The following is a 14141-nucleotide window of genomic DNA, read 5'->3' on the forward strand; positions in this document are numbered from 1 at the left end:
TCACCCTTTTTCAGTGAGGAACATCAAGGGCAGTGAGAAAGTTCAACCACAGGAAAGCAACAGTGGAGAAGACATGAGAACTTCATAATGTTGAGATACAGTAAAATGGAAAATGTGGATGGCACAAAGGCGGACAAGAAAGGCCGTGATAAGAGCCCTGCGAACATAACCAATTTTGTGATCCCATACACAACAAAAGAACAACATGTTTTTGTGTGAAATCAGCTCCCACACTAACAGTCAGTTCTCACAAATGTGTTTCAAAACAAAACAAGCATAAAATAACATTGCTGTCACAGAGCCTGTCCTGACTGTCAGTCGTGTCAGTCTGTGAGCATCATGCCACCGTTGAGAGCGACTTCACAGTCCTGTCTCTCACACTCAGTGCTTCGTTTTCACCCTCCCCTTGCTTGGAACCACTCGGTAGATGTGTCTCTCTGCGGGCTCTTTCCTTTCTGCACTTACCCCCTCCCCCACCACCACTACCTACCGCTGAGAATCACTTCAGTGCCATGTCTCACAGTCAGCTCTTTCCTTTTCTTTGTCTGTCTTACACTTTGCCACTGCTGCCCTAGTAAAGCACATTCCCTGATGCTTTGTGTAAATCAGGCTCCAGTCAAACTCCTTTCTGCTTCTCCTGATGCTATTCATATTTGTTAGGTTCTGCTTTCTGCCCATTGGAAAACATTTACGTAGGTGTGATGAAGTCATGTTGCTTGTCTATGGAACTACTCATTAATGGTGTAATATGTAACATTTGGCCAGAATTATAGTTTCAAATTCAAAAATGTTATATGTTATGATGATGATGATGTGTAGAAATCCAGAATGCCTTCCTCTTCTCCATTTTCATATACACAACTCTTCCTCATCTTAAACTCTCTGTTCCCTTTACTTTTGACAGTTTACAACCACAGTATGATGCTTTGTGAACTTTATCCTTCAGTTTGCTGATGTATTTTTGTGTACGCTTACAAAGAGACCTCTTTTCTGCTCAGTAAATTATTTCCTCCTGTGCCCTGCTCTGCCAAGTAGCTCTCATTATTTTTTACGACCAACCTCCTCCGACTTTTTTGAATACTCAACACTTGCTCCAATGTGAAGTTTTTGGTAATTATTGAAATAATTAAATTTATGTAAATTAACATATTAAATTGAAGCACTTGATAAAACGCTCAGCTACACTTAAATAGTGACTGACAACGCTCACTGGAGAAATTTCTTTGGCTGGATACACTCAGCAAGGTATCCTGTTGAAATCTCAATAAGCATGTTTGATAAGGACGGGACTCCCTCCAGGCACAGTTGCACACTCAGGAACAGTGGGTGTCATCCCTCTCATAGCAGGGTGACACCAGTTCTTGCCAAAATGTGTTTTCTGACAGTTTGACTGGAACCCATCTGGAGCGCAACAGGAATCGGTGCCGTCTGTCAGTGGGCACCAACTCTTAACCTGACAAGAGCACAAAGGTCTGTTTGTGCCCAGTTAAGATCTGGCACACTGCATCTGGTGCTTACCAACAAAGTGAATAATGCAGACAATCTATGCAGATTTTGTAATATTATTTGCTAATTTCGGGTATGATACATGTGACATGAAGATACACATTTACACATATTCATACTGATTTCTTCCTCTGTATAATTATTGCATTTGTCAGCACATCTTGTATCACAATACTTCACCAATCCCATGCTCATTCATTTTCATACTTTGAACCACTAGTAAGAATGCACTGCTTTGTGAAATAGTTGACTAGAACAAGGCTGATTGTTCTATTGTGCTATAAGGCATGTTTGACATCAAAGCACAATGGAGAGCACAACCCTTTCACTATAGCAGCAAACACTGCTTTCATGAATTGCATCTGCTTTCATGAATTGCATCACCAAATCTCCTTGAAATCAATTAAAATGCCAGTCATTTGCTTTTGTCGAAGTAGTGCTTTTATTTAAATCCACATATGACAAAACTTCACGGCTTCAAAGGATTCACCCACTCACCTTGTACAGGCTCTTCTTTAGTTGTTGTAACTGTGGCTGCTCTTATATTGCTTCCTGCTCTGCGCCTCTCAGGTTACTGTCTCCTCCCACTCAAATATCCTCTCTGACTTTTACTAGATGCTGAATAGAGTGGCCACTCCCGCCATCCAGCACTCTGCAGAGTTGCCTATAAATTGAATCTGAATCTTTTGTAGCTTACATTCATCCACCCACCTACCTGTTTGGACCTGTTATCTCTATGAGTGGGCTTGTGTGTGAGTGGTGTGTCTATGTGCTAACTGTGCCTACACGTAGGTGGGGATATATCGGTCCTTTTTTTGCTGCTGTGTTTGTGCATCCTCCTTCCCACTGCATGTCACCCTATGGCCTGCATACTAATTATGTGTCAAGGACAAATCTTATGTATTCAGATTCTTTTATTTAAACAGAGATTACAGTATATATGAAACAACAAAAGTGCACAAAACATACAGTTTAGATCGGCAAATTATACAGGAGAAGAACATCAACATAATGGACAACATCCATTCAAAGAAAACACATGCATTCACTCTGCTCTACATCAGTCAAAAGAGATTTAAATAGATAAAAAGTGGTCGATTTTTACAGGCTTCTGCAGATTTCTCTAAGAACTAGTCTCCCAATCTCTGTAGTATCACGACGATTTTCAGGGACCAAAAAAAATCTTGAGTCCTATTGCAGTGTGAAAATGATCTATAGTTAAAAAGACGTGAGGTACCCAGGAACTTTGCCAAGAAGTGCTGTGAAAATAAAAAGAATGCAATGCAGTTCTCCTCTCACTGCCAATGACTGCCTTCCAACCTCCTCATGTAGTATACAACGACACATCCTAAGGCCATCCCCAGTTATGAACCTCAGGGCGGAATGATAGACTGCATAGAGAGGTTTAAGAGTGCAGGCAGGAGAATGTATCTATGTATTGCAATACTTTTTATATGTATTTTCTTATATTCCCCCCAGTGTACATTGTCCCCATTTTTATACTTGCTTGTTTAAATTGTACATACTTTTTTATGTGTATATCTCTGTCCACTAGTTTATTATTTATTGTTTTATTGAAGTTCTATTTCTGCTGTTCTTTTACTTTTTCCTATTTGCTGCTGTAACACTGTGAACTTCCCCTTTGGACTAATAAAGGAATATCTTATCTTATATTACATCGCCATAGTCCATAACAGAGAAAAAAGTTGACTAAACAATTTACTTTCTGCACTTCTGAGTACCACATGCTTTATTTCTACATGAATGTATGTGCTTTTCAAAGGTCCAATTTCTTTCATTTCTCATATATTATTTCTGCAGCAGCCAATATAAATATTATGTTATGCACCCAAGTGACAGATGACTCGTGTCAGTTGGAAAAAGTTACCAAATGCTTACTGCTTTTCACTGAGTAACAGCATAATAGGTGTATCAGTAATGAAGAAAAATGCGAGATGTGATTTTCTCTGCTTGCATATCTGAATTTTAATGTGTTTATTTAGTCACCTCTAGGACAAATGAAACTGAAATTTGACTATATTTCTGTGAATTTTTTCAGTAAAAGTGAATGTAGCTTAAATTTACCACAAGTACCCTACATTAATGTAGCCTGAAGCTGGGATCACCATTGCTTTTAAGCCATTAAACCACAATAACATGCCTTTCAGTACCTGGCAAGTGTCGCTATAATCACTTTGTTCCAATGGAGCCCAATGCTTCTGTCAAGTAATACTTCAGGGATTGCTTTGTAATTTCACAGTGATTGCTTCAGATCACAGTCAGAAGGATTTTGCGATTGCAGCCACCAGTAGAATAGCTTTGTGACTTGTCCCAGTTTGTAAACGTTATGATGAAGGGGGAAAAAAAAGATGACTTACTCAATTATTTTTACAATTACGCAATTAAGCACATGAAAATGAGGCACTTTGTAATTACATGTTAAAACATTTGGTTTTGACTTAATTATTCCCTTCTCTCTTCAGGTATTGGATTATTAAATATAAATGTTGCCATTCGATTCAACTGTGAAACAATATCAAATGTGTTGAGTAGTTGCAGGCTTTAATTCTGCCCATATTGTGCAAAAGATTGATTGCTGTCCACACTTGTGTGTTGTGACTCTGTCCTAAGCAATAGGTTTGGATTCGTGCCCAGAGCCGCTGCCTCCTAGTAACGGCCAAAAAGTGGGTGACCGCAACACTGTGGGTGACATGGTGTCCTTCCAGTGCGATCAAGGCTTCTCGTTACAGGTAGGAGAAAGCACACAGTGCTGGATGAGCAGATATCCAGCTCACTTGTGGTTATGATATATGAATTTTATCTGCCTGGAGTGAAAATTTCAAGGGACTACCCCAAAGGATGAGTCCATCAAGACAGCGTTACCAAGTACTTTCTATGACACTTGTGAGCCGAAGACTAGGTGCAAGAAAAAAATGTGGAAAATGCAGTGTGCAGTAACTGTCCATGTCTTTATGCTTGCATCTTTATTTGCAAGTGTGTGTGTGGCCTCCCTGCTTCTGTGTTTGTGTGAGTGTGTGGTGGTGTATGTCTGTTATAAAGCAGCTTTAACTTCTTCCAATCCTCCTCGAGTAGATACTGTAGCTGTGGCGTTTTGAGCTGTAGAACCCTCCAATGCCACGGGCGATGGATTGTGTTAACAGTCGCCTCACTAATCCCACAGATTTTTCTTCCCTGCTCGGGCATTCACTTCTTTTCACATTCTCTCTGGACCATCCAGCAACGTCTTATACACATCTTCAGGCTGGGTGTCTGAACACCAAAAATAGACTAGAGGCCATTGTTGAAACAAAAGCACAAGTATGACTTGACTTGAGTTTTTGCAGATCAGGTGCATGTGTGTTTGTGTGTGTGTGCAGTACAACTCTGCATACACGCCCACACGCTTGTAGATGTCTGTTTTCAGGTTTGGCAATAAGTGCTGCAGGAAACTTATGGACCGCACTAAATTTTGAATGAATTAAAGCAACAACAGTGCTGTGAATATTTAACAGAGGATTAACCTGTAATATCCATCACTTGTAGGTTGTTTTTGTAACAGAAAACAAATCTGGAAGCAGAGTGTTTGTCTTTTCTTGCTCTCTCAGGCTGTGCACATCCCTGTGTAGTTAGACCCCAGGTGGTACTCTTGCTGCCCAACTAGCAGCATGAGGTCCCTCTCCTACTCGTGATACCATCAAATATTTACACACAAGACCTTGAGAAGAGGATTTACAGAAATCCAAAAATCTGACTGTTAACTTATTCCAAAGATCACCATGACACAGATAAAAATCTGCTGCAAGCACCTGATGGTTTGATCTCTCTGTGCTCCTTTTTTTTTTTTAACTGCAGAGTATTGATGATTATATTGTTTTTTTTTGTCTGTTTCCTTGAACAGGGTAATGCATATATTACCTGCATGCCTGGCCCTGTCAGAAGGTGGAATTACCCCGTACCTCTGTGTTTAGGTAATGTATTATTTCATTTCATATTTTCTGTCTGACATTTCCAGCATACAAGGTTTCAATGAGGTGATATCACAGACAACCAAACCATATTTATTGCATCAAAACACAGATTTAGTCTTTTTATACTGTCATTTTCCATTCACCATTTCGCACTGACTCCCTCCTTGTTTACTTCTTCTCCATTTTTTTTATTTTTATATTTCTCCACCACCAATACTGCACTCATACACAGCCATACAATGGATTGGTGGCCTTGCATAGGACTTATTATTATTAGGGAAAGCAAAAATTTCATTCAAGATTGGGGAGGGCACAGGTAATAGTGGTTGGGGAGCTTGGGGAGATGGATTATGAATTTTCTGCTTTCGCCTTCAGTTGAAAATCAGTAAGGCCTGGCACCATCTCAGTGTGTTTGATTTCTGATACCCCTGATGAGAGTCTCTAATCTCCCCTGATACTTCCTCTGATGTTGATTGCCACAGTGATAGATTCCAGGGATTACTAAGGAAGCACTCCGCTTTCTCCTTTGACACCTATTTGTTCTGTTGCCTCCAATTACACGTGTACACAAACACACACACATGCAGACACACCCTCACATAGGCAAAAATGCATGCTTGCACGTGCCCTTTATGTGCTGTGCTCTTTATGTAAATGTTCTATCCTTGTGGTTTTCTCAGTTCACAGCAAACATAAATCCCAGTTTTACTGTTGACAGGCCCTTTCTTGGACGCGTGTGCTTGCTCGTTAGCTCGAGTCCTTGCTCGTTTACAGTACATACGCTCAGCCCAACACCCCAGGATCTGTATTCACTTTGTTGCTGATAAACTCACATCAAAGTGGTTGCATGGCCCTGCACAAACAAGACAACATCCTCGCAAGTGCCTCTCCTCTCCACTTCTCTTTCATTTCATACACAAACAGGTCAAATAGGTTTCCCCCACCAGTAACACAATTAAATGCAAGAAAGTTTTCCCCTAGTTCTGGCCTTGGTTGACAGTCCCCAAAGAAGTGGCAGCAATTCCCATTGTGATTCCAACCATTTGCCATATGCATAGGCCTATTTAGGTTAGGATGGGAAAAAGAGGAATGATTTAAGTACAAGTTCACATTGATGTGTCTGGTGGCCATAATTTCATTACATCTGGGGGTTTATGAAGGAGTTAGGTAAGTGCCGCAGGAGAGGGGGATAAGTGTAACCTTCACAGCAAGCTGAAGTGTTCTCTAACATGCTGTCAAAGAAGAGAGGTGGGATGTTGCAGGGGGAGGGTGAAGTAATCATCGCCACTGCTGAGCAAAGCTGTGGTGTTGTATTGAATATTGACTTCCTCATTTATTTTAATTTAAAGCACCACCAAACAAGGAATGTGCCTAAGTCTGTTATCTTGTCAGGAATGCCGTTATAGAGCATAATCCACACAGTCAAGCAGAGATGTACTTGCACCAGTCACAGACATGCTCAAACACAGAGACATAAGCACCCCCCCCCCCACCACCCTACCTCATAAAACCCACTCACAGCACTTCATTTTCTCTCTCACCCATAAAACTGCCCCTCTTCTGCAGTCTGAATACAAACACACAAGCATATAAAATACATGCTTTTTAGCACTTGTAGCAAACACATGTAGCAACTGTTACTCCTTTTTGGACACATTCACAAAGCATGTACTGAAACCCACACATACACAAAGACACAATGCTCTTTGCCCTCCATCCATTTTCACCCCCCTAGTCATTGTTTTCCTTTGTTTTCCCATTGAGCCATTCTGTGGTGAAGTGACATGTTCTTTCTCCTTGGTTGGTCTCCCTCAGCTCAGTGTGGCGGCTCTATGACAGACTTCAGCGGCGTCATCCTCAGCCCAGGCTTCCCAGGGAATTACCAGAGCAGCCTGGACTGCAGCTGGAGAGTTCAGCTCCCTATTGGCTTTGGTTTGTCATCCCCCTTTAGTCTTTCTTTTCTTTTTCTCCTCTCCTCTCACTTTTTCTGTTTTTTTTCTGCTCGCTTCTCTGGTGCTTTCTTCTCCATTTTTCTGTTTTCTCCTCTGCTATACTATGCAATGCTATACTTGTTGTCTTAAAATAAGAACCCACTACTTTTATGCATGCTGTTAACATTGAATTTGAAGTAGCCTCGTATTACAGTACTTGAAAGGAACATACACATTCACTCACCTCAATTTAATTCATATATTGTTGAGTTTTTCTCCTATATTAACCCATGTTTTCTGCTGTTTAGGGATCCATCTGCAGTTTTTGAACTTCTCCTCAGAGCCAGTTCATGACTATCTGGAGGTGCGCAGTGGGAGCCTAGAGACAGGAACAGTGATTGACCGGTTCAGTGGCCCCGTGGTGCCCAACTCTCTTTTTAGCACGACCCACGAGACCACTCTCTTCTTCCACAGCGACTATTCCCAGAACAAGCACGGCTTCCACATTGTCTACCAGGGTAAGGAGCAAAGATTGGTCCTCACGGTGAAGATAAAATGGGGTGTTATCATAGTAGAAGCTGAAAAAGAAAAGGAAGAAGACTGAAATGTTTGCTAATAGAACACTTAAAAGACCATCAGTCAGGTTAAATATAGACCGGGGACAAAGATTAGTCCTGCAAGGAAGAGGCTTTTACTGATGTTGTAAGATTACAAAAGGTTAAAGCATAAAGACATAGAAATCAATGATGTCATCCGCTGAGACATTCAGTAACACATATCCTTGAATAGTAATGGTTTTGGCTATGTTCATGTGTAAAAGCCAATGTGGAAAAGAAGTATTATAATAGTAGGTATTACAACAGACTATACATTGACTATAATGATAGACATATATATCACATAACAATATGACAATACTTTGAATCTTGTATCTTTCTGGTAAGGATGTTATCAACTAATAAAAGAGCAGATAATAGAGTAGCTGCTCTTAGCAGGTTAAGGTTAAATTGTATTATAGTGGTATTGTCTTTTTATTTTCTTCCTGTTTGTCATAAATCACCTCTACTGTGTATGGGTTTGTTTTCTCCCAGCATATGAGCTCCAGAGGTGTCCGGACCCACGACCTTTTCGTAATGGCATAGTGATCGGTCAGGACTACAGTGTGGGGATGACCATTTCCTTCGAGTGCCTTCTGGGTTACACTCTGCTTGGAGAGCCATCTCTCACGTGTCTGCATGGAGTCAGCAGGAACTGGAATCACCCCGTACCTCGCTGTGAAGGTGACTCACTGGTGTCTCTTGTGAACACAACAGATGTTTTGCTGTCAGTGTTGCTCATTTGTAGAAAAAATTTGAAAGAAGCAGCACTGAGTCTCTTTTACTATTGCACTACCAAGACCTAAATATTTCCTCAGAATAGCATACATTTGCAATATAAGCAAACTATACTTATCATTCATGAAATGCCTTTTCTTTGATATTGCTCTATCACTTTGCCCCCAACTGTCGTGGGAAAATATAAAAAATCCCAGAGAAAGTCATGCATGCATCTAAAAATAAGATCATACAAGTTATATTGAATAGAAGAATATACATTCTTCAGTTTGCTTTTACTCCTGTCCTTAATTCTTGCACATTAAAGCATCTGACTCACTTTTACCACCAACTTAATACCACTTTACTGAACTATAAATTGATACAGCCCATTATAATGATATATGGATCATTTGCAAGTCTTTATTACAAAGCTGATTACCCCTGCCTCTGTTGTAAATTTCAAGGAGACACCTCAAGTGTTCCTCAGGTGTGATAAATTACACGTTTCTTCTCATCAGTTAAGTGAAGCAGTAACATAGGTGTCAGGGTCACAACAGAGTTTGGTATTTGTCTGAGAAAATGGTAAATAGTTTTGTTTTGCTCTGTAGACACCGTATTGTCCCTGTCGAGTTTACAGTGCTTTTTTGATCCCGAGGGCAGTGCTTTGGCTTTGAGTCCCGGTTCAAAGCCAAATTTTAACACATTCCCTCTGAAGAGTTATGACGGGGGAGTTTGTGTCTGAACTACTCAGTGTCATCAAGTTCACAGCAACCAGTAACCATCCCCTGCAGTTGTAGCTAACAGGTGCATTTTCCCCATCCCTGGTATCTTAGTGATAAGCCAGTAGCGTGCAGTTATGGTTTGTTTCATCAACAGTTAGTGGCGATACATACATAAAAGCAAGTTTTATGACTTGAGGTAAATCAGAGACTGGTTTTCTATTTTTATCCAGCCCCTCTGACTTTTTTCTCTCCCTCCAGCTCTCTGTGGTGGGAATATAACATCCATGAATGGCACAATTTACTCTCCTGGACACCCAGCTGAGTATCCACACTTCCAGGACTGCATGTGGACTGTCAGAGTACCTCCTGGGTATGGCATCTACATCAATTTCTCTGTTATCAATACAGAGCCAATCTACGACTACATCACTGTGTGGTAAGTTCTCATTTTTCTCTCAGTGGGACATTATTCATCAATCATCAGCTTATGGCACACACCAAACACACACTGTTTCCTCTATACAGAGTTGCAAACAGAGTTTTGTTGTTGTTCTGTTGTAAACTTTCTTAATTCATAATGATCTTTGTTTAAACTTTACAAACCAGTGACAAAGATTTTGAAAATTATACTTCGCAGTGAGCCACAATATACTCTTGTTAAAGTTTCCACCTAGTTTGGACCATACGCAGTGCATTGCTAATAGAGCAGCTCCCAAGTGATTTGACAACTGAAGTTTTCTTTGCTAAAAGTGGAGAGTTTATAATATTTTTGGAATAACTCGCTGAATGGGGGCGGGTAATTCCCTTACTCATTGCAAAAGCAAACTCAAAAGCTGCACACAATGGATTTAACAGTTGACAAAAAAGCTTTTGTGACACCCGAATCAAATAAGCCAACAGCCAAATGTTGTCAGATATGTTGACCTTTGTCTGGACATTTGTGGATTCATTTTTCTTTCTCTGACAACTCATTTCCTAACAGTCCCTTGCTAAAACGAAATTGATTTTGGTACATGATGAAATAAAAGAATCCGAAGTAAAGACACTGCTTGTCCCTCCTCACTAAACTTGTGGTTGATATTTAACTCCAGCTCCCCGGTGAGTGTTATGTAAAAAGACAAGCATGAAAACATCAGGATACCGTGGATGTTTGTTAGTATGTAGAGACTTTAACTCTTGAAAGATGATTCTACAGCAGTAAACGTCTTTATAGTACCTGCTGTTATCACTCTGGCAGCAGTTTCTCTCTCTCTCTCTCTTTTCTCTACATTTCTGTAGCCTCTCTGTAGTATAGTAAGCCTCAGGCAGTCATGGAGCTGTCCTCATTGGTGATAGGGGAGGGAAGTGCCTTACAGCATCTGGGTCTACCATTCATAGTACGGGAGGAGAGAGCTACTGGCTCTACTGTTTTCAAATAAAATAGCACATAAACAATCTGATAACATTTAATTTCCCTGCCTGACCGCCGTCTCCCATTTTGCTGATCAATCTGAAACTAAAGTGCAGTGAGACTTTTTAATACATACAATATTAAAGGTACACACACATACAAAAATGCATTTAGTGTACATCATTCAGGTGAATAGGCCTGGAGCTACGTGCTAATAATGAAATACTTTCCCTTCATTCGGAAATAGCTTTTATATATAATAGAAAAGTACTATCTTCTCGCTTTGACCTGTATTTTTATCCTCAGAGAAATGTAGCATATTTGTTCCCACATACTACTTGTAAAAATTGTTGCCCAACTTATTCAGGCTACTTATTTCAGATACAGATCATTGCAATATACTTACAAGGATTTGACCTTTCTCCCCTGCTCTTCTTAGCAGAAGCGCTTCCGTGTTCTGTGCAGTTGGCAGCTAATACGGCCCTCATAAATGGCTTTACTACATATCACGAGTTTTTTTATCACCCCACAACCATCCATCCACCCACCTACTCATAGCAAGTTTCCTGAAGATTTCAGTTCAAAATGAAAACCAAAAATCAAAGATACATCATCACATAGATTCTATAAATTCTATAAATCCAGTATTTCCATTAATCAGTCCTGCTCATTAAATCGCTCTCAATCACTAAACAGAGCTAAAGATGATAATGGCTTTAGTCAAATATCAATCAGCTCACAGCTCACAAGATGTATGTTGTCATATTGGTCAATCCTGCATGTAACTGTTGATCCATTTTGAGCCACTTCCTTCCAGCTCTTCCTGGGGGATCCTGAGGTCCATCCAGCCAGGCTAGAATATATATGCACATTCTGAGTCTGCCCACAGGGTTCCCCCTCGGTCAGACACACCTTATGTAGCTCCAATCGAATGCATCCCAGACACATCCTAATTGGGTGTCGGAAATACCTCAACTGGCTCTGTTCAGGAAGAGCAGTAGAGGTCTACAGGTCTACTCCATGCTCTTCCCAAATATCCAGCTGCCACTATGACAACCTGCACAGGCAGCTCATTTCCGCTCTTTGTATCTGTAAATTGAAAACCTCACCTTGAGGCTTTGTCCCGTTTTCAACATGACATTTCAGTACTATGCCACATGTCAGTTTCCCTTGACACTGTACCCTCATTCAAGAACAAGCACCATAGATACTTAAACTCTTTCACTCTGGGCCACAGCCCCAATTGTCAAAGGTGGATGCTCTCCAAAAGATGCGTCAGACACAACAGGCTGACGGCATCCAGCCCCTCCAGCATTGCAGGGTGAATCTCATCCACTGCTGGCATCGTGCCAATAACTGTTCCACTGACTGTTACTGCCCTAACCTGTTATTGTTGTGTCTGTTTTGTAATTTGTAATTTGATAGACTTGTTTCCATCACTGGAAATATATTACAATTGTCACATCTTTTTTTATTTTGATTGTGCTATGACATTTAGTGTAACTAAAGTTTGATATTTGAGTGCAGCCATGTCATTGAACTGGAGATGTACTGCCATGTAATAATGTAGGTTGTGGTTATGCACTGCCATGGACATATCCAACCTTCATTGATAACAACCTACTCTCCCTACTCTACATTGAGAGTGAAGATCAAAAGGGTAATTATTATTCAATTAAATTTTGAATCCCAGGGCCACATCTCCTTATACGTCATGCTATTCAGTTCAGGGCTGTAGACTTTGTGATAACCATCCATACATTTTAACTAGGGTCGTGGGTGCTGTAGATGATAATCGTTATCATAACCTCGTTATGTACATACATATTCAGAATATTAACATTCGCTACTAAATTTAAAGGAATGTTTTGCACGAAAAAACTAAATCTGTTGTGGATTTTGCACATTTTTGCAGAATTCTGTATCATTGAATACTTCCTCCAAAAACTTTATTTCCCATCAATATGCAACATGGCTGGAGGGGGCAAAAGTTTCAGCACTGTACCATCTCATCAGTTAACATATACTCACCTTCTACTTTGACACTGTTGATTACTGTGAAACTTTTCCTCAGATCGTCAGAATGACTGCTGGGTCCACGAGACTGCTTGTGGATAACTAGGCATGCTCTTTGATCCCAGCAAGTTATTACTGGTGTTTATTCATAAATCATTTGCTCTCTCTCCTCCTCCCTTCACTCATTTTACCCCCCCCCCCAAACAACGCTGACTCTCTCCACCTCTTTGTATCTCTATATCAGGGATGGACCCGACCAGGCCTCACCTCAAATCGGTCAGTTCAGCGGCAGCTCTGTACAGGAGGGCGTGTCCACCACCGCCAATCAAATCCTCGTCAAATTCCACAGCGACTTCAGCACCAGCGGCTTCTTTGTGCTTTATTATTACGGTAACCTCCCCTTTGATACCAGCTAAGTAAAGACCTTGTTCAGCACTGCTGTAATGACCCTTATTCATTTGATCTTCACTTCTCCACCCTGCTGTAGTAATGAAGATCACAAAAGAACGGAGGGATATTGTCCCCGTGTTTCTACTTTGGAAAGCCTTTAATTTTCATCTTTTTCTGAGACTCATTATTTGGCCTTTCTCATTTTGCTTCATGGCATTGCCTCTCGTTCTGTGTAATGATAAATGATAAATGCCGTCTTATGCGTATTTTTTGTCTGCGCTATTAAAACGCCCCTTTGAAAAGAATTTGATTAATAATAAAATGTCCCCCATCTCAACTAAATTAGTGATTAGTTTTTGATGATCATGAACATTGATAGGTGGCAATTTATGATCTAATCAAGTTTCAGTATGACGGGAGAGTAAAGAATGTGCCGCAGTTCAATAGACTATGCATATACACACTCTCTCCCCCTGTGTCTCCCTCTCTCCCTCTCTCTCTCTGTCTCTCTCTCTCTCACTTGAGTGCACACATACACTGTTGCAGATTTCAGTATTTGTCCTCTCCCCAACAGCGTACCAGCTGAGAACATGTCAGCCACCCCCTCCTGTCGCCAATGCCACTACCCTAACCGATGATGACGAGTTTGAAATAGGTTTGTCTTATTTTATTTTGCTTGTTTACTGGCCAGGGACAATGTGTAATAAAATAAATTTGCTCCAGACATAAGGTAATTTGCTTGGACAGCCCTGGGCCGAGGAGAAAAATAGGAATAAACATATCAAATGGTTTTAGCCATTAATTAGAGAATTCATTCCCCTGTAAGTTGAATCCTTTATTTGCTCATTGAAACCATTGTTTGGATGTTTATATCTTTACTTTTAGTCCTTATTTTCTTACCA

The 14141-nt window shown here is 40.5% G+C and overlaps 1 protein-coding gene across 1 annotated transcript in view; it reads left to right on the forward strand.

The window, feature by feature from the left end:
* LOC139204986 (CUB and sushi domain-containing protein 3-like) overlaps positions 1 to 14141 on the forward strand; it is a 196813-nt gene that overhangs the window by 123064 nt on the left and 59608 nt on the right. The window contains exons 38-45 of the mRNA XM_070835040.1: positions 4138 to 4256; positions 5405 to 5474; positions 7290 to 7406; positions 7714 to 7923; positions 8497 to 8685; positions 9702 to 9879; positions 13094 to 13239; positions 13814 to 13894. Of these exons, the coding sequence (XP_070691141.1) occupies positions 4138 to 4256; positions 5405 to 5474; positions 7290 to 7406; positions 7714 to 7923; positions 8497 to 8685; positions 9702 to 9879; positions 13094 to 13239; positions 13814 to 13894 (1110 nt within the window). The remainder of the gene's footprint in view (positions 1 to 4137; positions 4257 to 5404; positions 5475 to 7289; positions 7407 to 7713; positions 7924 to 8496; positions 8686 to 9701; positions 9880 to 13093; positions 13240 to 13813; positions 13895 to 14141) is intronic.

This window comes from Pempheris klunzingeri, chromosome 8 (genome assembly GCF_042242105.1).
Source record: "Pempheris klunzingeri isolate RE-2024b chromosome 8, fPemKlu1.hap1, whole genome shotgun sequence".
NCBI classification, from domain to species: Eukaryota; Metazoa; Chordata; class Actinopteri; order Acropomatiformes; family Pempheridae; genus Pempheris; species Pempheris klunzingeri.